The sequence below is a fragment of the Bos indicus x Bos taurus genome, chromosome X, assembly GCF_003369695.1.
Source record: "Bos indicus x Bos taurus breed Angus x Brahman F1 hybrid chromosome X, Bos_hybrid_MaternalHap_v2.0, whole genome shotgun sequence".
Taxonomy (NCBI): domain Eukaryota; kingdom Metazoa; phylum Chordata; class Mammalia; order Artiodactyla; family Bovidae; genus Bos; species Bos indicus x Bos taurus.
This window is the reverse complement of record NC_040105.1, coordinates 77157804-77183185: the sequence shown is the minus strand read 5'-3', so window position 1 is coordinate 77183185 and position 25382 is coordinate 77157804. Positions and strand designations below refer to the sequence as shown.

General features: G+C 36.9%; 1 protein-coding gene across 4 annotated transcripts in view; it reads right to left on the bottom strand.

The window, feature by feature from the left end:
- APOOL (apolipoprotein O like) overlaps window positions 1-25382 on the bottom strand; it is a 105013-nt gene that overhangs the window by 2793 nt on the left and 76838 nt on the right. For 2 of the 4 annotated variants that reach the window (XM_027533864.1, XM_027533867.1), the window contains 6 exons: window positions 22534-22588; window positions 20096-20194; window positions 12148-12239; window positions 9579-9686; window positions 9285-9396; window positions 8058-8186 (listed from right to left, as the gene is read on the bottom strand). In XM_027533864.1, coding sequence (XP_027389665.1) covers window positions 8080-8186; window positions 9285-9396; window positions 9579-9686; window positions 12148-12239; window positions 20096-20194; window positions 22534-22588 — 573 coding nt within the window. In that variant the 3' untranslated portion in view covers window positions 8058-8079. Of the gene's footprint in view, window positions 1-8057; window positions 8187-9284; window positions 9397-9578; window positions 9687-12147; window positions 12240-20095; window positions 20195-22533; window positions 22589-25382 lie in introns of those variants that run through there. The other 2 variants (XM_027533866.1, XM_027533868.1) reach the window with 1 other exon arrangement.

Below are 25382 nucleotides of genomic sequence, written 5' to 3'. Positions count from 1 at the left end.
GAACCAGTTTGTCGTTCCATGTCCAGTTCTAACTGTTGCTTCCTGACCTGCATATAGGTTTCTCAAGAGGCAGGTCAGGTGGTCTGGTATTCCCATCTCTTTCAGAATTTTCCACAGTTTATTGTGATCCACACAGTCAAAGGCTTTGGCATAGTCAATAAAGCAGAAATAGAACTCTCTTGCTTTTTCGATGATCCAGCGGATGTTGGCAATTTGATCTCTGGTTCCTCTGCCTTTTCTAAAACCAGCTTGGACATTAGGAAGTTCACGGTTCACGTATTGCTGAAGCCTGGCTTGGAAAATTTTAAGCATTACTTTACTAGCATGTGAGATGAGTGCAACTGTGCGGTAGTTTGAGCATTCTTTGGCATTGCCTTTCTTTGGGATTTGAATGAAAACTGACCTTTTCCAGTCCTGTGGCCACTGCTGAGTTTTCCAAATTTGCTGGAATATTGAGTGCAGCACTTTCACAGCATCATCTTTCAGGATTTGAAATAGCTCAACTGGAATTCCTTCATGTCCACTAGCTTTGTTCGTAGTGATGCTTTCTAAGGCCCACTTGACTTCACATTCCAGGATGTCTGGCTCTAGGTGAGTGATCACACCATCATGATTATATAGGTCGTGAAGATCTTTCTTGTACAGTTCTTTTGTGTATTCTTGCCACCTCTTCTTAATATCTTCTGCTTCTGTTAAGTCCCTACCATTTTTGCCCTTTACTGAGCCCATCTTTGTATAAAATGTTCCCTTGGTATGAGAGTTGGACTATAAAGAACCCTGAGGGCCAAAGAATTGATGCTTTTGAACTGTGGTGTTGAAGAAGACTCTTGAGAGTTCCTTCAATTGCAAGGAGATCAAACCAGTCCATCCTAAAGGAAATAAGTCCTGAACATTCATTGGAAGGACTGATGCTGAAGCTGAATCTCCAATACTTTGGCCAACAGATGTGAAGAACTGACTTACTGGAAAGGACTCTGTTTGTTTTTTATTTTATTTTTTAAAATTAAATTTATTTATTTTAATTGGAGGTTAATTACTTTACAATATTGTATTGGTTTTGCCATACATCAACATGAATCCACCACAGGTGTACACGTGCTCCCCATCCTGAACCCCCCTCCCACCTCCCTCCCTGTACCATCCCTCTGGGTCATCCCAGTGCACCAGCCCCAAGCAACCTGTATCATCCATCGAACCTGGACTGGCGATTCGTTCCTTATATGATATTATACAAGTTTCAATATCATTCTCCCAGATCATCCCTCCCTCTCCGTCTCCCACAGAGTCCAAAAGACTGTTCTATACATCTGTGTCTCTTTTGCTGTCTCGCATACAGGGTTATCATTACCATCTTTCTAAATTCCATACTTATGCATTAGTATACTGTATTGGTGTTTTTCTTTCTGGCTTACTTCACTCTGTATAATAGGCTCCAGTTTCATCCACTTCATTAGAACTGATTCAAATGTATTCTTCTTAATGGCTGAGTAATTTTTTGGGCTCCAAAACCACTGCAGCTGGTGATTGCAGCCATGAAATTAAAAGACACTTACTCCTTGGAAGGAAAGTTATGACCAACCTAGACAGCATATTGAAAAGCAGAGACATTAATTTGCCAACAAAGGTTCGTCTAGTCAAGGCTATGGTTTTTCCTGTGGTCATGTATGGATGTGAGACCTGGACTGTGAAGAAGGCCGAGGGCCGAAGAATTGATGCTTTTGAACTGTGGTGTTGGAGAAGACTCTTGAGAGTCCCTTGGACTGCAAGGAGATCCAACCAGTCCATTCTGAAGGAGATCAGCCCTGGGATTTCTTTGGAAGGAATGATGCTAAAGCTGAAACTCCAGTACTTTGGCCACCTCATGTGAAGAGTTGACTCATTGGAAAAGACTCTGATGCTGAGAGGGATTGAGGGCAGGAGGAGAAGGGGTCGACAGAGGATGAGATGGCTGGATGGTATCACTGACTCGATGGATGTGAGTCTGGGTGAAGTCTGGGAGTTGGTGATGGACAGGGAGGCCTGGCGTGCTGTGATTCATGGGGTTGCAAAAAGTTGGACATGACTGAGCGACTGAACTGAACTGAACTGAACTGAATACTCCATGGTGTATATGTACCACAGCTTTCTTATACATTCATCTGCTGATGGACATCTAGGTTGCTTCCATATCCTGGCTATTATAAACAGTGCTGTGATGAACATTGGGGTACACATGTCTCTTTCAGTTCTGGTTTCTTTGGTGTGTATGCCCAGCAGTGGAAAAGACTCTGATGCTGGGAAAGATTGAAGGTGGGAGGAGAAGGGGATGACAGAGGATGATATGGTTGGATGGCATCACCGATGTGATGGACACGAGTTTGAGTAGGCTCCAGGAGTTGGTGATGGACAGGGAGGTCTGGTATGCTACAGTTCACGGGGTTGCAAAGAGTCGGACACAACTGAGTGACTGAACTGAACTTACTGAACATCTGAGTACAAATACTGAGTAAGCAGAAATGTGAATCTAAAGTTCTGGAGTCTCCTGGGCTGGTTTATAAATTTTATGTTCCTAAGGTATAAATAGCATCTAAAACTATGGGACCATATGAGGTCATCCGTAACATCATAAAGGAAGTCCAAAGAAAGACCTTTGGATACTCCAAGTTTTTGAGGTTAAGAATATTAGGAGAATATAGCAGAGAAGACTGAAGAAACAGCCAGTCAGTGAAGTAAGAGAACCAAGAGTAAGTGATATCCCACAGGCCAAGTAAAGAGACTGTTGCAAGGAGGAAGGAATAATCATTTCTGTTAGAAATGACTGATGGATTACATAAGATAGAGATTGGGAATGGAACCTGGATTTGGCAGTGTGGATCAATGTGATCTTGATAAGCTGACTGCGTACCAGGCAAGATGCCACATTATTTTCATGCATTATCTCAGAATAACACTGTGAGATAGATGACATTTTTATATTATCCATGTTTTACAGATAAGGACATTTTAATGTAGACAGGTTAAGAAACTTGACCAGTGTCATCCAGGTGATAAGTATTGGAACCAGGACTGAATCCAGTTTTGTCTGACTCCCAATGCAACAACCCTGGATCTTCTGAAAAATGGGGGTTAGAGTAGGCAGAAGTGTCACAAAATGTCACAAACCCTGGGGTTAGAGTAGTCACAAAATGTCACAAAATTATTTTTAGTATTCAACATAATAATATATACAAAGTGGTACATATAATACCCTGTGTATGTTAAGTAGGTAAGAATAATTTTTATATTTATTTTGTGACATACACTAAAGATATTTTTCACAATTTTTAAAATTTTAAATATTTTTCAAATTCTGATTCATTTTGAAATGATTTTTTTTTCATTTGAGAAACACATCTTTTTGCCAGAGAGAAATTTAGTTTCTAGTTAAAGGTGAGAAATAGATTTACATACAATTATTTATTTTACATCTACCTTTTCAGAAATAGTTTCTGTTTTATAAACTGGGATAGATCTATATGTAACTTCACCACTAAGTATATTTTAAAAACAGCCAGATCTTAAATAATCACTACGCATGACAAGAATACAGTTCTCCATAGACTTTTAACCTGGAATCCCTTTGGAGGAGGGGAGTCTGTGGATAGAATTCATATGATCTATGAACTTGGATAGGGGAAATTTGTCTTTGTTTTCATTAACCTCTGACTGAAAATGAATGTCTTCTTCAATAATGAATGCAAGCAACAAACCACAATACTATACTCTTAAGAATACCTTAGACTCTGTCACTAATAGAAACCATAGATATTGTCATATCACACTGCAGTTGCAGATATCTTGAAATATTTATACTTACTACCACTTCAAAATTATACCCTTTTTCAGTATGTTGTTAAATATTGTTGATTAATACAACTAGGGAAGCTCATACATTATTGTGTATTTTGTTTATGTATTTAAAAACATTCTGAGATGGGGTCTGTAGTACAAGTAGGTTAAGAAACAGTGTTTCTGACTGCTCCTTTTCCAAATGGATCTTCCTGGTGGAAGCTTTTGGTCAGTACAAGTGAAAACTGAACTAAGAAATAGTATTATCAAATAGACATACTATAGTTCAGTTCAGTTGCTCAGTCGTGTCCAACTCTTTGCAACCCCATGAACCGCAGCATGCCAGGCCTTCCTGTCCATCACCAACTCCCAGAGTCCACTCAAACCCATGTCCATCGAGTCAATGATGCCATCTAATCATCTCATCCTCTGTCGTCCCCTTCTCCTCCTACCCTCAATCTTTTCCAGAATCAGGGTCTTTTCAGATGAGTCAGCTCTTTGCATCAGGTGGCCAAAGTATGGGAGTTTCAGCTTCAACATCAGTCCTTCCAATGAATACCCAGGAGTGATCTCCTTCAGGATGGACTGGTTGGATCTCCCTGCAGTCCAAGGGACTCTCAAGAGTCTTCTCCAACACCACAGTTCAAAAGCATCAATTCTTTGGCACTCAGCCTTCTTTATAGTCCAACTCTTACTATAGACATACTATAGTAAGCATTGAGAAATACTTATTTTATGTAAGTCTGAATGTGTCTGATTTGCTTAACAATGTCCATCAACTGACTAAGTTTTCTAACACTCTACTAACTTTCTTAATTTATATTCTTGTCCAAAATCTGGTCAAATAGTCAGCTCACCTAAATTTGAAAGGCTCTGTTACCTTTAGATCCCCATCTCTCAAAATTTGTTGAGAGGCTTCAGATTTTTTATTTATTCATAGCTTATGTTGGTCATTATTAACTAGAGGAATGTACATACAGAATTCCCTGTGGAGCTTTTCCTATAATCCACCTGCTTGGAGGCCTCACCTCTGGAAATTCTAATTTATAATTCTTATGTAGAGTGAATTTTAGAAAAAAAAAAAAAAAGAAACTCAAGAAATTGTGATGTGGATGGATCCCTCTGGCTTAGAACCACTTAGCCTAGGTCATTTGATTTCTGCCTTTTTAAAAAGGATTTGTCTCATGCTTTTCTGAGTAATTAAAGATTATACCTTTCCTCAGATATTTCTTAATCCCTTTTGATAAAAGGCTCTCTGTCCTCCCAAAGAATTAGCAGTCATAAAACTCTTCTTTAATCTCATTCCCCTAATCATCAAAATGATTTTCTTTGTACTTTATCATAAATCTCTAATGAAAAACTATTTATGCTTAGCTTTTTTTAGTCGACTTAAAAAAAAAAAAACTGCTGTTATAGCAAACAGGTAAAGAATAAAGATGTTTATTAAAAAGCAATGAATTATTGTCTCAAATAGCCATTAGGTATTATCTGTTCATTGATAATTTAGTTCACTCCTTATCTCATTTACATTTTAAGCAAGTTAGGTATCAAAAATAGGACAGATCACTAATAAATTGCTGAGTGAAGTTATGAATATTAGAGATTCTATTTTTGTTTCTTCTGTATAAAATCGGGATGATATTCAGTATTCAGCTGTCTCAGTAACTGAAACACTTAAACATATTAATCATTGCAAAGTGTGTTCTCACACTGATCTATTCTTTCCATTCTTTTTTCTCTCTGGCTTCAGTTTGTCTTTTTTATCCTATATTTGAGTTCATTATTTCTGTCCTCTTTTTGTATACAATCTGCTATTAAACCCATCCAATGAGTTCATAATTTCAGATTCTGTATTTTTTCACATCTAGAATATCCACTTGATTTTTTCACAGACTCCAACTGGCTGTGAAATTTTCCATCCTTTCATCTATTTTGTTCATCATATTTTCCATTTGATATATTAGTCATAGTTATTTTAAAGTGCTTTTCTTCTAACTTCAATATTTAGATCACCTGTGGATCTGCTGTAATGTTTTTTTCTTTTTTCTTAGTCACATCTTCCTGTCTCTTTGCATGACTAATATTTTATTTGTAGGACTTCGCTGTAGCTCAAATGGTAAATAATCTGCCTGCAATTCAGGAGACCAGGGTTCTATCTCTGGATGTGGAAAATCCTCTGGAGAAGGGAACAGCAATCCACTCCAGTATTCTTGCCTGGAGAATCCCATGGACAGAAAAGCCTGGCGGGGTACAGTCCATGGGGTTGCAAAGAGTTGGACACGACTGAGTGACTAACACACATTTTATTTGTATGGTGGACACTGTGTAAAAAAGAATTGTAGAAGCTCCAGATGATATCATCTGCCAGAGTGGGGACTTTTTTCCTTTCTTGGGGAGGGGTAAAGTATTGATACTTATCATCTCCAATCAGGCACTGAGCTGTGTTGCAGTTTATAGAAGAGTTGGTCAGCCCTGTTCCTCAGGTATGGTACTCTGTAGCTTCTGATTGACAGCTTGAGTTTCTGTCTCCCTAACACTAAAAGACTGTAGGAAATCTTGTTTTGCCTTTCAGGATTTTGATTTTGGATATTTAGTGTCATGACCTATATAATAATCTGGGAAATATCATGAGGGGAACATGAGTCATGTATGTATGGCACACCTCATCCCTCTAAAATATGAATCGGCAAATCTATTTGCAAAGGACCAAAGTAAACATTTAAACTTTGTAAACCATAAGGTCTCTATCACAACCACTCAACTCTACCATTTTAGGGTGAAAACAGCCACAGACAATACATAAATGAGTGTGGCTGTGTTCCAATAAAACTTTATTTATTTATGGATACTAAAATTTGAATTTCATACAATTTTCACTTGTCATGAAACATTTTTCTTCTGATATTTTTTTAAACTATTTAAATTACATAGGAACTATTCTTGGCTTGTGAAATGTGCAAAAATAGTTAGTGAGCCAGATTTAGCACAAGGTCCATAGTTTGTCAACCTCTATTTGAGAGGGACATTAATCTTGTGAGGCTGTGAAAGATTTCATTCTACTTTCATCATATTTTGAAGAAGTCCATGTCACCAAATTTCCAAATTTGTGATTCCCAAAATAAAAGTTGTCACCAAAAATGTATATGGATGATAGAGGACAATCAAACTCACATTGTGAATTACAATATATTGTTGGACAGTATACACAATCTATTCTGTATGGTGAGAAGTGGTGGCTAGGGACATGCTCCCCTGCTAAGTAATGTGCTCCCAAAGTGTGCTCAATGACAAATTTGTTTATTGGCAAAATGGCACCCCACTCCAGTACTCTTGCCTGGAAAATCCCATGGATGGAGGAGCCTGGTAGGCTGCAGTCCGTGGGGTCGCTAAGAGTCGGACACGACTGAGCGACTTCACTTTCACTTTTCACTTTCATGCATTGGAGAAGGAAATGGCAACCCACTCAAGTGTTCTTGCCTGGAGAATCCCAGGGATGGTACAGCCTGATGGGCTGCCGTCTATGGGTTCACATAGAGTTGGACACGACTGAAGCAACTTAGCAGCAGCAATGATATCTTTTAACACTCGTTGAGAATTTAGTATGTGCTTGACATTGTACTTTTTGCTTTACATGCAATATCTCATTTAATCCTCATAACAATCATGTCAAAAAGATACTATTATTGACTCTCTTTTATAGATGAAGAGACTGAGGCTTGGGTATTAGATAACTTGCCCCAGGCAATAGAACTAGTACATGTTGGATTTAGGATTAAGATTCATGTTCTATCTTAAAACCTATGTTCATGATCACTACTGTTTTTCACATAATAGACCTTTGGGATTGCATATGAAATGTGGAAATAATGAGTCTCAATTCTGGGTCTACTATATAATCAACCCTGAATGATATACGATAACGATGAATGGTACTGAGTATCTCTTTCCTCTACATGTCTCCTTAGGATGCTTTACATATACCAGATTACTTATGATAGGCAGTAAAAGGTTCCAGAATACAGATGTGAGAAGAAAAGATGTTGGCTAGGGATGGAGAAGGCAATGACACCCCACTCCAGCACTCTTGCCTGGAAAATCCCATGGACAGAGGAGCCTGGTGGGCTGCAGTCCATGGGGTCACGAAGAGTCGGACATGACTGAGCAACTTCCCTTTCACTTTTCACTTTCCTGCATTGGAGAAGGAAATGGCAACCCACTCCAGTGTTCTTGCCTGGAGAATCCTAGGGATGGTGGAGCCTGATGGGCTGCCGTCTATGGGGTCGCACAGAGTCGGACACGACTGAAGCGACTTAGCAGCAGCAGCAGCAGCAGGGATGGTCTGGTCCCACTGATAAGCTGTAACATCTCCACAAAGATCTCTGGAGTTGACAGGCATTTAGAGAAATGACCAGATATATTATATACTTGAGGGAATATGGGCAACTGTGGGTTATTCAGAGAGTCTAAAACCTGTGTAACTTATCTTGATTAGAAAAGAGAGGTGACAGGACAATATTAAAACTCAAATCAAGTTTGTTACTCAGTGAGAGCTTTTATAAAGATTAAGTGATAGGGGAGGAGACTAAAATCTCCTCAGAGGAAATTAGAGACTAAAATCTTGTTTTAAATTAGATAATCTATATGCAAAAGAGGAGCTTGGACTTCGGTGTCAAGAATATCTAGACTCTAAACATAACTCTATTTGTAAACTATAATTTTGGGCAAGTTACTTAAGCTCCCTGAATCTCAGTCTATTTATCATAAAACAACTATAATTACATACACACCAGAGTTTTTTTTTTTTTCTTTTTTGGAGAAGATTGAATAACATTTATAGCTCTTTGCCCCACAGCAGTTGCTCAGTAAAGGGCACATATTCTCATTATTCTCTAATTCTCTACTTCTGAGTTGGTCCTATTTCCTTTGTAATAAGATGACTTGATGCATAGTATCATTTACTTAGTACAGATAAACCTACATAAGCCAATGACTGGTGAGTTTATGTGAATATACTATTGAACTGATATGTTTCTTTTTGATCACGGTAAAACCATGATGTTTAGAAAGTATAACTGTCACATTTTGATCTCGCATAGTTGCCTGTATCTAATACTAGCAAAGATATTAGTATTATAATTTGTGCTATTTTTACTATTTTATGTTGAAAGTTTTCCTAGTATCTAAACTAAATAAAACTGACTGTGGAAGCAAAGACGGATGGGGATAGAACAAGAAATGGAAACCTGGTATTTCTTCTATGTAGGTATGACATATTGTTATAGCCTATAACTAGAAGAATCCAGAAATACACATTTTCCCCTACCTTATTGAGAACCTCATAACCTAAAAAGACACACAGACTACAGATATGAGGACAAAACATTTATGAAAACACATAAATAAATTCAAACTACTAATTATAATACTATAAAGTTATTTAAGAAAATAATTTAAAAAATGAATTATTCCAAACAAACCTGATGTAGATTTTGTCTTTGTTTCAGAGCTGAGTTCTGCTGGCAAAGGCACTGAATGTTTCAGGTTGTGAGTTGTTTCTGCAGGTGTTTCTGTTTCATCAGCGCTTCCTAGCTGTTTACCAAAAAGATTTTTCTTTCATAGGTAAATCGTTTTACTAAAACAATAAAATATCCTAAAAAATTATAGCATGCAAGGTAGTATATTCCTCATCTCTTTTCATTCCATCCTTGACCTCTGTCTAGGACATCCACCTAAACAAAACAGTCTACGTTTTTAGTCCATTTAAATTCTACCTTAGTTTTTTCTTTATGTTCAGGAAGTTTTTTGTTGTTTTTTGTCCACAGTGATTTAACTGCTTCATACATTTGCTGGCTTGTAGCATATGCCTTTTTCCCAGCTACCTAATTAAAAAAAAAAAGTGAGTCAAATTATATAAATTTTTAAAAGTTAAAATAACAAATATTTAAAAAAAATTATGTCTTGTATTTTATATGAAAAACCAGGTCAGAATCAACAGTAAAACTATAAGTCTCTAGATCATGATAACACAAAGTCTCATTTTCTGTATCTTATACAAAAAATTATTAGCCTCACGATATATATTATTTGGAGGTGTGATTTTCTCAAAAGCTTAACAACATGTCACAGAGATGTTTCCATATCAGATTATATACCAGAAGATCTGCTTCTAATAGCTGCAAAGTCTGTAGTCTATAATGAACATATCATAATTCATTTAACAAATCCCCTATTGATGGGCATATGAGCATTATGATTTAACAAATCCCTTGATGATGGGCATCCTTTTTTTTTCTTTAGGCAATTATAACCATTTGTAATTAGCACTCTTCCACAAATAACTGGGATCATATACCCTTGTGGTAATTCCTTGGGTATATCATTAAAGATGATATGCATTTTAATTTTTGATACTATTGCCACATTGCGTTCAGAAATTCAGCACTGTCCTACAGCAATTTACACTCCCATCAAGAGTATGTAACTATTTTCCAACCTAATTTCTCAGCAGCAATGTTATGAATCTTTTAAATCTTTGTCAAATGAAAAGGCTAAAAATCAATATCTAAATGATTTTTTAAATTTTCATTTATTTGGTTGCTGATGAAATTAAGCATCTTTAATATCAGATCAGATCAGATCAGTTGCTCAGTCGTGTCCCACTCTTTGCAACCCCATGAATCGCAGCACGCCAGGTCTCCCTGTCTATCACCAACTCCCGGAGTTCACTCAGACTCACGTTCATGGAGTCAGTGCTGCCATCCAGCCATCTCATCCTCTGTAATCCCCTTCTCCTCTTGCCCTCAATCCCTCCCAGCATCAGAGTCTTTTCCAATGAGTCAACTCTTCGCACGAGGTGGCCAAAGTACTGGAGTTTCAGCTTTAGCATCATTCCTTCCAAAGAAATCCCAGGGCTGATCTCCTTCAGAATGGACTGGTTGGATCTCCTTGCAGTCCAAGGGACTCTCAAGAGTCTTCTCCAACACCACAGTTCAAAAGCATCAATTCTTCGGCCCTCAGCCTTCTTCACAGTCCAGGTCTCACATCCATACATGACCACAGGAAAAACCATAGCCTTGACTAGACGAACCTTTGTTGGCAAAGTAATGTCTCTGCTTTCGAATATGCTATTTAGGTTGGTCATAATTTTCCTTCCAAGGAGTAAGTGTCTTTTAATTTCATGGCTGCAGTCACCATCTGCAGTGATTTTGGAGCCCAGAAAAATAAAGTCTGATCTGCCTCTTGAGAAATTTGTATGCAGGTCAGGAAGCAACAGTTAGAACTGGACATGGAACAACAGACTGGTTCCAAATAGGACAAGGAGGACGTCAAGGCTGTATATTGTCACCCTGCTTATTTAACTTATATGCAGAGTACATCATGAGAAACGCTGGACTGGAAGAAACACAAGAAACACTGGAATCAAGATTGCCGGGAGAAATGTCAATAACCTCAGATATGCAGATGATACCACCCTTACGGCGGAAAGTGAAGAGGAACTAAAAAGCCTCTTGATGAAAGTGAAAGTGGAGAGTGAAAAAGTTGGCTTAAAGCTCAACATTCAGAAAACGAAGATCTTTAATATATTAGGCCATTTATGTTTCTTATTTTGTGGATTGTTTGTTCATATACTTTCTTCATTTTCTTAGAGGGCATTCATTGTTTTCCTATTGATTTACAGAAGCTTTTAATATATTGAAGGATATTATTTAGTCCTGTATTATATATGTGCAAATAACTTTCCCAGTTTTTCATTTATCCTTTAACTTTGTACATGGTATACTGTGATCAACAGAAATGTATGACTCTGATGTAGCAAAATACATTATTTTTTATCTTTGATGGCTTCTGGCTGTGTTTTAAGAAGGCCTTTCCTATCTCAAGATTATACAAAAATACCTTTCTGCTCTTCTAATATTTTATAGCATTATATTTTCTCATTATATTTTTATTTCACCTGCAATATTTTGCATGATATTTGGTAAAGGTCAAAGTATTTTTCTGAAATGTCAATTATTCCAACACGTTTCTTGAATAGTCCACCTTTTCTTTACACACTGATCTGAAGTGCCACGTGTACATTAATCCTCAAATCATCATTTATATTGTTGAATTATATTTTAACAAACTAATCCTATTTATTTGTGATAATCATGTAATTAACAATGGCATTAACAAGCTGAGATGCTAATGTCATTTTGCCAACAGAGTTGCCACCAGAGTTAATACCAACTATATTTCCCTGAAAATTAAATGTTACAGGTACTGTGTGACATTTAAATATTGTCACACTGAGAATTTAAACAAATACTGAAATGAAGCTATCACTTAAAAAGAGCTTACCTTTGCAATTATTACTGATTGAACGGGGTAGCAAACAGTTGCTCCCAAAGTGGCCAATCCCAATGGATAAGCAATTCTCTTAAACCGAGAACCTGTAACATTCAAACAAACTATTAAACTCCAAACAGATGCTGCCAGACACTTGATGCTTTTAGAACTTTAATGTTTTCTGTGTTCCCCTTTAAGCCATCATCTATGCTAAGTTATTTTTTAGGTAAAAACACCAATCAAGATGAGAGTTAAAATGTCCTTAAGTATTACAGTTCAATTAATCTCCCTTAGTTGTCACATTCAATTTAAGAAAAGTATTCTCAATCTAACATTGATAATTACCTACACAAAGGGGGTTGATAATTTTCTTCTTTTTAAAAGCTAGGTATTTTTTCATGTCCTAAGAAACCCAGAGTTGTAGCCACAGTTTTTCCAAGTTTGTAACACCATGTTAAACTGAAATGGACTCTTTTCAGATATCTTTTTTTTTTTTTTTTTTACTAACTCTCTAGAAAGCTGAAATGATCCAGCTAACTAATAAAGATTTTAAAAGGTACATAACTCCTTCATGTCATTGATTTAGAATACTGAAGTAATAATTTAATAATTGCAAGTAATTTGTAATAATTCATTAATTTTCACTTTTGCCTTAATTAAGCATCTAGGAGTCATTTTCAAAGTGTTTAAATTAGCAAAATTCTTCAAAAAAAATCTTCCAAATAGAACCTAACTAGGAACTTCATATATAAAATCTATAGACTTGAAGTTACTCCAGTTAGCCTGAGGAAGTGAAGCTCATATCATGCCCTACCTACGTGGCTTTTCCAGTATTCCCATACCACCACTGAACACTTTCATGGAACCCTAGATTCTACAGAATAGTTTGAAACCCACTACTCTAAGCCGTAGCTTAGTTCAAACAGACTGTTAGTTCAAAACAGTATGTATCTTAAGTGCTTGTGTGGGTACACTTGACTCTAAATATGATCTGGGAAACTATTATAGATATTGCAATTTCTAATTATGGTAAGTACTTTTATTCTCTGAAACAGAATTTACAACTCAGTTTAAAAATTGGACAGTTTATCTGGTATATCAGTAAAATATACCAGTTTATCTGGTATATCAGAAAAATATATCAGGCAACTTAACAGTTTAGGGAAGGTAAAACAAGATGTATTTCTCTAACTGGTTTTGACTATTAGTAATGAGGCCTTCTACAGTCATGTCTACAATAGATTGAGCATTGAGGGAGGTGGGTAGGTAGGCAGCTTCCACCCTTAGTTTTACTTTCCTTTAGATATAGACTGGTTTTGGTGATATTGGGAAAGAAGGTATAATTATATTAAAGTATGTCTTGCTCACTATTATCCTAGTATCTGTAGTTTGGTTCTTGATTTTACTGACCTAATATTTCTTAATGTAGGTTTCCTTGACTCAGCCAAATTCTAATTCTGCTGCTCCTAAACTTGGAAAGTGGCAGTTTTTCCTTTATGTGTCATCTTATTTTATTCTTTATTTACTTTTTTTGTACTTGCTATACTTCTTAAAATCATTTTAAAATTGAAGTATAACCATTTCTTTATTGATTGACATTGAATAGTATACCATTCTCTAAACAACTATCCAAATGTCTAGTGTATGATGCATACATATGCTTGGATTTATTCTGTTTTTTTCATATGAATATATATCTATGGAAAAACATGAAAGTGTGGTTAATTTACAATGTTGTGTTAATTTCAGGTGTATAGCAAAGTGATCTAGTTATATATATTCTATTTCAGATTCTTTTCCATTATTGGTTATTACAAGATATTGAATATAGTTCCCTGTGTTATATCATTGTTGTTTATCTAGTTTATATATAGTAGTGTGTATATGTTAATCCCAAACTCCTAATTTTCCTCCCTCTCTCATCCCCACTATCCCCTTTGATAACCATGTTTGTTTTCTATGTCTATGATTCTATTTTTGTTTTTTAAATAAGTTCATTTATATAATTTAGATTCCATATATAAGTGATATCATATGATACCTGTCTTTCTCTTACTTCACTTACTATGATAATTTCTAAGTCCATCCATGTTGCTGTAAATGGCATTATTTCATTCTTTTTTATGGCTGAGTAATAATATTCCATTCTCTCTGTGTGTATATGTACACACAAGATGTATTCTTTATTATTTAAATATTAAAAAGATTTGCATTCATCCTTTCTTTACTTGATATAAAAGGCCAGGTTACAAGAAAATAAATTGCATTTGTGTTCAACTGCCCTACTCCTATAAGTAGGAAATGACTCTAGACATAGTCACTAACTAGCTATATAATATGTACTATGCAATCACTGAATGATTCCCTTTCTCTAGAGCTCTATCTGTAGCATTATATGATTACACTAAACCAACATCTTTCATACTTTTTTGACCATGACTCACATTGAAGAACAAATTTGACCTATCTCTCTTTGTCTTTTTCTATTTCTCTTTCTCACACACACACACACACACCACTGAAACAAAAGTTTCACAATATTTATCCATACTGAGTATAAAACACTCATATTTGCTATCCTCCTCTACTTTATTTTTGAATAAAATGCTTCCTGAGAATCACCATATTTATTTCACTACCTACTTATAAACTGAGCTCTGTAATTAAAAAAAAAAAATATTGGGTTAGATTATTCTAGCTCTGACACTTTGGAGTCATTGTGGATGACCTAAGGAACAGTTTCTCTTACAAGTGGATTATGAGAACTGAGTAATACACTTTGGCCAGTTTCCTTTAAAATTGAATTCTTTGTCTTATTGTTACATATGATGATCTTGGTTTTCAATGTCTTTCCTAACAAATAATTTATAATATGTATGCAATTAGAGGTTGCATATAGTGTTAGAATAAAAACTATGATACAAGGAGCCATTAATACTATCTATAAAGAAAGTGTTAGATCTATTGTGATAGATACATGGGCTATAGTAGAATACTGGAATGTTTTTATAACTTACAGAGGTTTTATATGTGATTAGGTATACTTGGATTGAGGCTACTTTAAAGACTAAAGCTGGGTAAACCAACAATAATGTATCTGATGTCAAACTCCAGGCTGGTTCAGACATGTGGTTCAGCTGGTTCTAACCACATGTAATTTAGTTTGGAGATAATGACTGGCATTGGGAGACAGAGGATAAATGGAAGGCGCTCAAAATGCCTACTGACCAGAGAACTGACCAGCTTAGTAAGGGCTTAAGTGAGGAGGGGAGGCAGTAATTCCTACTGAGAGAGATTTCCATACCAGAGATGGAAAATGGGCAAATACAAAATTCACCATGTGCTTATGAGAGTTATTTAATGATGTGCAGAAAACAGTTAACATATGCCCAAGACTGCTACCATTAGTAAGGTATGCTTGCAAGACTGGCAATTAGCTGGCACCTGGAAACCTGACTGGTAAGTAGTTCACTACACTAACAGAAACTGTTTCCTAAATCACAAGAATGGATCAGTTCAGTTGAGTTGCTCAGTTGTGTCTGACTCTTCACGACCCCATGGACCACAGTACGCCAGGCTTCCCTGTCCATCACCAACTCCTGGAGTTTACTCAAACTAATGCCCATCGAGTTGGTGGTGCCATCCAACCATCTCATCCTCTGCTGTCCCCTTCTCCTCCTGCCTTCAATCTTTCCCAGCATCAGGGTCTTTTCAAATGAGTCAGTTATTCGTATCAGGTGGCCAAAGTATTGGAATTTCAGCTTTAGCATCAGTCCTTCCAATGAATATTCAGGACTGACTTCCTTTAGGATTGACTGGTTGGGTCTCCTTGCAGTCCAAGGGACTCTCAAGAGTCTTCACCAACACCACTGTTCAAAAGCCCCAATTATTCAGTGCTCAGCTTTCTTTATAGTTCAGCTCTCACAAATAACATGGTTTATGCTGAACCACTATTGATACTTTCGTTCTGGGAGTCTGGAGTCTTGGTACATGCCAGAAAGACAGTGTTTATATGACTAGCCTCCAATAATAGACTCGGTCACTCAGTCTCTAATGAGCTTCTCTGACTGACAACATCTCATAAGTATTGTCACAGTTCATTAGTGGAGGAATTAGGTGCATCTTATATGTGAACCATGAACTTCCAGATGTTCAAGCTGGTTTTAGACAAGGCAGAGGAACCAGAGATCAAATTGCCAACATCTGCTGGATCATCAAAAAAGCAAGAGTGTTCCAGAAAAATATATATTTCTGCTTTATTGACTATGCCAAAGCTTTCGACTGTGTGGATCACAATAAACTGTGGAAAATTCTGAAAGAGATGGGAATACCAGACGTCCTGACCTGCCTCTCGAGAAACCTATATGCAGGTCAGGAAGCAACAGTTAGAACTGGACATGGAACAACAGACTGGTTCCAAATAGGAAAAGGAGGACGTCAAGGCTGTATATTGTCACCCTGCTTATTTAACTTCTATGCAGAGTACATCATGAGAAACGCTGGGCTGGAAGAAGCACAAGCTGGAATCAAGATTGCCGGGAGAAATACCAATAACCTCAGATATGCAGATGACACCACCCTTATGGCAGAATGTGAAGAGGAACTAAAAGCCTCTTGATGAAAGTGAAAGAGGAGAGTGAAAAAGTTGGCTTAAAGCTCAACATTCAGGAAACGAAGATCATGGCATCTGGTCCCATCACTTCATGACAAATAGATGGGGAAACAGTGGAAACAGTATCAGACTTTATTTTTTGGGGCTCCAAAATCACTGCAGATGGTGACTGCAGCCATGAAATTAAAAGACGCTTACTCCTTGGAAGGAAAGTTACGACCAACCTAGATAGCATATTCAAAAGCAGAGACATTACTTTGCCAACAAAGGTCCGTCTAGTCAAGGCTATGGTTTTTCCAGTGGTCATGTATGGATGTGAGGGTTGGAGGGTGAAGAAAGCTGAGCACCGAAGAATCGATGCTTTTGAACTGTGGTGTTGGAGAAGACTCTTGAGAGTCCCTTGGACTGCAAAGAGATCCAACCAGTCCATTCTAAAGGAGATCGGTCCTGGGTGTTCTTTGGAAGGAATGATGCTAAAGCTGAAACACCAGTATTTTGGCCACTTCATGCAAAGAACTGACTCATTGGAAAAGACTCTGATGCTGGGAGGGATTGAAGGCAGGAGGAGAAGGGGACAACAGAGGATGAGATGGCTGGATGGCATCACTGACTGGATGGATGTGAGTTTGAGTGAACTCCGGGAGTTGGTCATGGACAGGGAGGCCTGGTGTGCTGCAATTCATGGGGTTGCAAAGAGTCGGACATGACTGAGCAACTGAACTGAGTTGAACTGAACTGAACTGTGACTTACACAAGGAGCCTGGCAGGGTAGTCATCAGGGTCGCAAAGAGTTGGACATGACTGAAGTGACTGAGCATACACACATGACTTACACGACTCTACTGGGAGAAAACTCCTGGAAGCTTGTAATTCATTTCCTCTAAGCTTTGCCTGACGTATCTTTTCTCTTTGTTGATTTTACTTTGCATCCTTTCAATGGAATAAATCTTAGCCATGGATATGACTATAGGTTGACTCCTCTAAGTCTTCTGAACTAACCATCTAATCTGGGAATGGCTGTGGGGACTCTCTCTGTACAAGTGGTATAGTGAGAAGGAAGGACAAAGTTGGTAGAGATACGGAGTACAAAGATGAAAAGAAATGAAATATATTAACCCTCATATGCTGAATGAGAGTAGTGATTGAGTTGTCTACCTCAGAATCTCCATTCCCAGCTAGCTGATGTCAGTTCCAACAACCTTGGTCAGGATGAGACAAAGAGAGAATAAAATTTTTCTGAGATGTATCAGTATCTCTGTCTCAATTTCTTAATATAGTCCCCCAAATATGGGTGTTCACAACTAAGCAGAGAAAAGCAGTTTGAGTGGTTAGTATACATTATTATATAAATGTAAATTTTTCAAGATCTTTTTTTTAATAGCGAGAGATTATTAAGATCTTGTCAAAAATAATGTTATCTAAGAGATGAAAAACAAAATGATAAATTACAATTTTAACAGGAACAGCTCTATATTTTTCAAATTTTATTTTTAAAAGACCATTCGGGAAATTCAACTTTTGGCAGGGGTTCAGTTCTATCCATTTTATGAAATGGAACCATGAGTCATGAAACCACCAGAGTCATGAAACCACCACTACAATAAGGATATGGTCTATCACTCCTAAAAATTATCTCATGCTATCCCTTTGTAGTCACACCTTTCCCCCACCCCTAATCCCTGTGAACCACTAACTTATTCTTCGTCACTAAAGTTTTGCCTTTTTGAGAATAATATGAATGGAATCATACATTGTGTAACTTTTTAAGACTGGCTTTTTTAACTCAGATTCATCAAGATTGTTGTACGTGTCAATGGTTCATTCCTTTTGTTCCTAAGTAGTATTCCTTTGTATGAATGTGCCATAGATTAGTTCACTGTTGAAAGACATTTAGGTTGTTTGCAGCTTTCGGTGGCTATGAATGGAGTTACTATAAATACATCAGGGAAGCCTGGCATGCTGCAGCTCATGGGATCACAAAGAGTCAGACATGACTGGGCGAATGAACAACAATGACAACTATAAACATTAGTGTACAGGTTATCCAGAGTAAATACCCAAGAGTGGGAATACTGTGTCTCATAGTAATTACATGTTTAACTTTATGAGAAACTGTCAGGCTATTTTCCAGAATGGCTATCTCATTTTGTATTCCTACCAAAAGTGTACAAGAGTGTTAGTTGCTCTACATTCTCAACTACATTTTGTATGAGCATTCTTAATTTGAGATATTTTTTTAATTGTTATTATTATTATTATTATTTTTTACTTTACAATATTGTATTGGTTTGCCATACATCAACATGCATCCACCACAGGTGAACACGTGTTCCCCATCCTGAACCCCCCTCCCATCTCCCTCCCCATACCATCCCTCTCAGTCATCCCAGTGCACCAGCCCCAAGCTTCCTGTATCCTGCATTGAACCTGGACTGGCAATTCGTTTCTTATATAATATTATACATGTTTCAATGCCATTCTCCCAAATCATCCCCCACCCCGACCCATAGAGTCCAAAAGACTGCTCTATATATCAGTGTCTCTTTTGCTATCTCACATACAGGGTTATCATTACCATCTTTCTAAATTCCATATATATGCATTAGTGTACTGTATTGGTGTTTTTCTTTCTGGCTTACTTCACTCTGTACAATAGGCTCCAGTTTTATCCACCTCATTAGAACTGATTCAAATGTATTCTTTTTAATGGCTGAGTAATACTCCATTGTGTATATGTACCACTGCTTTCTTATCCATTCATCTGCTGATGGACATCTAGGTTGCTTCCATGTCCTGGCTATTATAATAGGTATGTATTGTTATCTCACTGTATCTTTTTGAAAAAAAGTTATTTATTTTTTTATTGAAGGTTAATTGCTTTACAGAATTTTGTTGTTTTCTGTCAAACATCAACAAGAATCAGCCATAGGTGCACCCATATCCCCTCCCTCCTGAGCCTCCCTCCAATCTCCCTCCCCATTGAACCCTTCTAGATTGCTATAGAGTTCCCTGAATCATACAGCAAATTCCCATTGGCTATCTATTTTACATATGGTATTGCAAGTTTCCAGGTTACTCTCATCATACATCTCACTCACTGTAGTTTTAATTTGCATTTCCTTAATAACTAATGATATTGGACTTCTTTTTGAATCACTGTATTTCTAAAAACACAAAAAAGTCTTTGTGAAAGTAAAGTAAACACACGGTACTATAGAATCTAAAAATTTTTTACATTAGCCTACCCTACTAATATTCAATAAGGGATATGTGGTTTTCCTGTAGCAGTAAAATTCAGAAATTAGTATAACAGCATTGAAAGAGGGAATATATATATTTTAACCTTACCTTTTCTTGCTGAAATGAAGCCTGCCAATCCTGAAACTGTAATCACTCCAATTTTTGGAAGAAAATCTCGAGGTGGATTCTTCAGATATACATACGCATCTCAAGAAATCAGTTAAAAATTAATATGAATAACTTACAATTTTGGGCATTCATATCAGTATGATGAAAAGTTAAGAGATTTGCTTAGATAATAGCAGATGATTTAAACATTTGTGAGAGCCAGCTCATGGGAAAAGAGCCTGATGATGGGAAAGATCAAAGACAAAAGGAGAAGGGGATGAGATGGTTGAATGGCATCACTGGCTCAATGGACATGAGTTTTAGCAAACTCCAGGAGATAGTAAGGACAGAGGAGCCTGGCAGGCTACAGTCCATGGGGTTGCAAACAGCTGGACAAGGCTTAGTGACTGAAAAACAACAAAAAGAACTACACAAAATAATGATTTGAGAAGCAACTTAAAAAGCCAGTTATAATAGTTACCTGCTACAGAATAAAAATCTTCCTTCCACAGCTTATTTAATAGCATTTGTTTTCTTAATAGAGGTGATTATTACACTTTAATGAAATATAATGCTAGAGTGCACACCTTAAGATGGATTACTATAAATTCCTGATTGTGTATGTATAATAATGGAAATGCTTCTGGCCTTATCTATTTAAACAATGGTATAATACAGAACGGAGAAGGCAATGGCAACCCACTCCAGTACTCTCGCTTGAAAAATCCCATGGACGGAGGAGCCTGGTAGGCTGCAGCCCATGGGGTCGCTAAGAGTCGGGCATGACTGAGCGACTTCACTTTCACTTTTCACTTTCATGCACTGGAGAAGGAAATGGCAACCCACTCCAGTGTTCTTGCCTGGAGAATCCCAGGGACAGAGGAGCCTAGTGGGCTGCCGTCTATGGGGTCACACAGAGTCAGATGTGACTGAAGCGACTTAGCAGCAGCAGCAGCAGCAGGATACAGAAAGAATTGAAATAGATACTTTATTAAGGAACTTTGAATAAGGGTCTAGTAAAACATGCAGCTACTACACTCTGCTTGTCACACTATCCCCAGTAACCTCAGAGTAGTTGTTGCTCTCAGTTAAAACCAATGGTCAGTGTACAGACAAAAAGTAGACAGAGGGTGGGTAGAGGTCCAGATTTCTTGACTTTTTTAATATGTTTATATGGTTTCTGGTTCCAGGCAACCCCAAAAAACACTCTTCTATCATCATTATTTAATGGATTTCATTTATTTAATATTCCTCAAGGCTGATGAGGCATATAACTTGGAATTAATTGGAATTAATCTCTACACACATTATATGATGATACATATACAGGTTATCAGTATCAGTGACATTTAAAGATTTTAGCTAATCTTTCTGTCCCTACCGCCAACACACATTTATTTTGACAACTGACTTAGTCTAAGAAGGGAGCTATATTTGCTGCCAAACTCTATTATCAAATTAACAAGTCAAATACAATTATTTTCCAACATTAGCTCAAAAATTCTAGGGTGACTAATTGAAGTACTGTTTCCGAGCAATAGGTAGCAAACTACTATGCATTTTAACAGCAAACAGTACTTATTTAAACTAACTAATAATAATGGAGATATATTTCTAGTTTATGGTTTATGAATATGTAATATGGGTTTTGTAACCAAAACAGTTTGAGTCCAGGTGTTGCCACTTACTAGCTATGTGACCTTGGTAATCCACTTAACCCTTCTAAACTACAGGTTCGTCATCTATAAAATGGGAGTAAGTATAATACCAACACGAAGAAGGCAATGGCACCCCACTCCAGTACTCTTGCCTGGAAAATCCCATGGGTGGAGGAGCCTGGTAGGCTGCAGTCCATGGGGTTGCTAAGAGTTGGACACGACTGAGCAACTTCACTTTCACTGTTCACTTTCATGCATTGGAGAAGGAAATGGCAACCCACTCGTGTTCTTGCCTGGAGAATCCCAGGGACAGGGGAGCCTGGTGGGCTGCCGTCTATGGGGTCGCACAGAGTCGGACACGACTGAAGCGACTTAGCAGCAGCAGCAGCAGCAACCCTGTATTAGGTGTTCTAAGGGCTACAGAACTCAAATAAGACACGGTTGCTGATCCTTGAGAATTCAACACCCTGATTAAGCTGTCTAAATCAGTAAGTGACTTAGCAGCAGTAGCAGCATAATACCAACATTCACAGGTTTGCTACAAAATTAAATTAGATAAATTATGTAAAATGCTTATTATAGTGCCTCAACATATAATAATTGCTAAATAAAAAATTGATACCATTGCTTTATTATTGTCATAAACTGCTATATGGAGTATCTTCTGAGTTGGTCAAACATGATAATGATTAACATTCCAGGTATGTTTTCTCACATGTAAACCCTGCAAGTTAAAAAGACAATAGAACATTTCTGAATATAGATGGTTCACTCACCTACCTTTTCCAAATTGCACTGTATCCATTATCCCATTTTTCACAAAGACATAAACGCCCTAAGTAAAAAGGAGGGGAAAAAGGACATCTGTATTTTTGAAGATGTTGATAATTAGATCAAATAGCCCACATCTCTGAGAGTGTACGAAATTTCACCAAAATAAATTTAGCTTCTCTATTATCTATCAAGACACTTCTTGAACTTAGCTTCTCTTCTTGTTTTTCATCTATTTAACATGGATAATACATGTTATTATTTTCCTCATATAAATGGGTAAAGTAATGCCTAGAAAATAATCATTGCAGATCACAGAAAAGTTATTACAGAAATACAAAGATTTATCATCTTATTTTATGACAGTGTAGAAAAATGAATGGAATTTTTAAAAAGCATGAAGAGAGGTACATTTCAGCCTAGAAGCAACATCTGATTAATAAAGATGTAACAGCAACAACATTAATGATTTGTGGAGAAAACAACAAAAAGCCTAAACAAAGTGCTTCACCTCCCTTTTTCTTAGTGTGCATTCAGTTCAGTTCAGTAGCTCAGTTGCGTCCATCTTTAGTGATACCGTGGACGGCAGCACGCCAGGCTTCCCTGTCCATCACCAACTCCCGGAACTTGCTCAAACTCATGTCTATTGAGTCAGAGATGCCATCCAACCATCTCATCCTCTGTTGTCCCCTTCTCCTCCCGCCTTCAATCTTTCCCAGCATCATGGTCTTTTCAAATGAGTCAGTTCTTTGCATCAGGTGGCCAAAGTATTGGAGTTTCAGCTTTAGCATCAGCCCTTCCAATGAATATTCAGGACTGACTTCCTTTAGGATTGACTGGTTGGGTCTCCTTGCAGTCCAAGGGACTCTAAAGAGTCTTCTCCAACACCACGGTTCAAAAGCATCAATTCTTCAGTGCTCAGCTTTCTTTATAGTCCAATGCTCACATCCATGCATGACTACTGGAAAAACCATAGCTTTGACTATATGGACCTTGTCAGCAAAGTAATGTCTCTGCTTTTAATATGCTGTCTGGATTTGTCATAGCTTTTCTTCCAAGGAACAAGTGTCTTAATTTCATGGCTGCAGTCACCATCTGCAGTGATTTTGGAGCCCAAGAAAATAAAGTTTGTCACTGTTTCCATTGTTTCCCCATCTATTTGCCATGAAGTGATGGGACCGAATGTCATGATCATAGTTTTTTGAATGTTGAGTTTTATAGTGTGCATTAGAAAAATAAATAAGACATTTATCTTAGGATAGAAATCATCCTACACAGTTTTTCAATAGGAACATAAATTCTCTGCAAATCAACATCATATTAACCCATTTGAGGGATTAAAGCTTTAAATTAAATTACTTATTTTACCTGTTTATATTTTAATACAGGAAATATTGTTACACACATTTTTTTAATAGGTATTATCTCAATTACATCAGAAGAAAAATGAAGGTATGGTATAATTTACCAGTATAATTGCCCATTGTCATGCTGTACTCTATCAATGGAACTACAAAACACAGTGTAAATATATAGTCTCCTTCTATGAACTAGATGCTATGAAATCATGGAATAAAAACAACAAAAAAAAAACAAAAGATTTTCAAAGAAAAGAAAATAGAAATAATTACATTAAATAAGAAAGAAATAAGTTATTGCTATTGACAAAGTATTAGTAACTTTGTCTCAGATACATTCATGATGATCAGGTCCAGAACCTGTTCACTGTGTTTTAAAGCTGTACAAACCAACAGGTACCTTAATTGCCACTGAGCTATTTTTCTTTAGGTATTGTCTCTTGAGAAAATGTTACCTTCAAAGTTATAATACTTACAGACCAGTTGATTGGGAATCATGTAACTGTTGAGGAAGAAAACTAGTCACTTCTTTTGGGAAATTTTCCTTAGCTGTGTTTAGGAATTCACTTTTACCACTGGAGGTCACTGCTACCTGAATTTCAAAACACTAAGGAATAGGAGTAGAAAATGAATTTGCCCTCCATGATTCTAAGTTTAATGAAAAATGTATTTTGAGTCAGAGTTAATTTTTAGAGAATAGATTATTTTTAAGAGAAAATTAGAGAGGAAATGTTTACATTGAAGATGAAATGCATTTTAAAGCACCCTCCTTCAACTTATTCAGTTCAGCATATTAACAGAATAAAAAGTTCTTTTGGTCTTAAATTGGGTGATGGTAACAATAGCAATTGAAAGATCTCTCAGGAACAATTTCCCTCAATGAAAACGACTTTGAGGACACGATGGAAAATGAGCTCTCAAGAGACTTCAGTCTGAATCATCCAGATGTTGACACATAGCCTCAGGGGCATGATTCAGACCTTATTAGTTAAGCTATTTCTTGCTAAGACCAAACTATAGTACAACTAGTCAAACTATTAAGAGTGTATTAAACGTCCATCAGAATTGTTTGACAGGCATAAAATAAAACACCATGTATTCATCAGATGTTTGAAATGCCAGCTGAAATGACCATAGTCCAAAGATTTGCTATTTAAGAACATTAGAATTTTCTTTCTAAAAAGAATGGATTAGAAACAAAAAAGGCACAGGGGTTCACAATTGGATAGGTTAGACTTGAGGGGAAGTTGTGTGGTTAATAGGTCAAAATGATTAAAATAATAGTACCAACATTATCACTATGACACTGATACTGGAAATGTTGATATTAGCACACATCTATGTGGATGTGATAATGAAACAGCAGTAATGTACTAGCTTATTCCACCATTCTACTACTGGATAGTGTCGATTCAAAGCTAAGTATTAAAATAAGGTGAATTCTATTTTGTCCAATAGATGACTATAGTCAGAAATGTCTTATGAACCAAACCCAATATG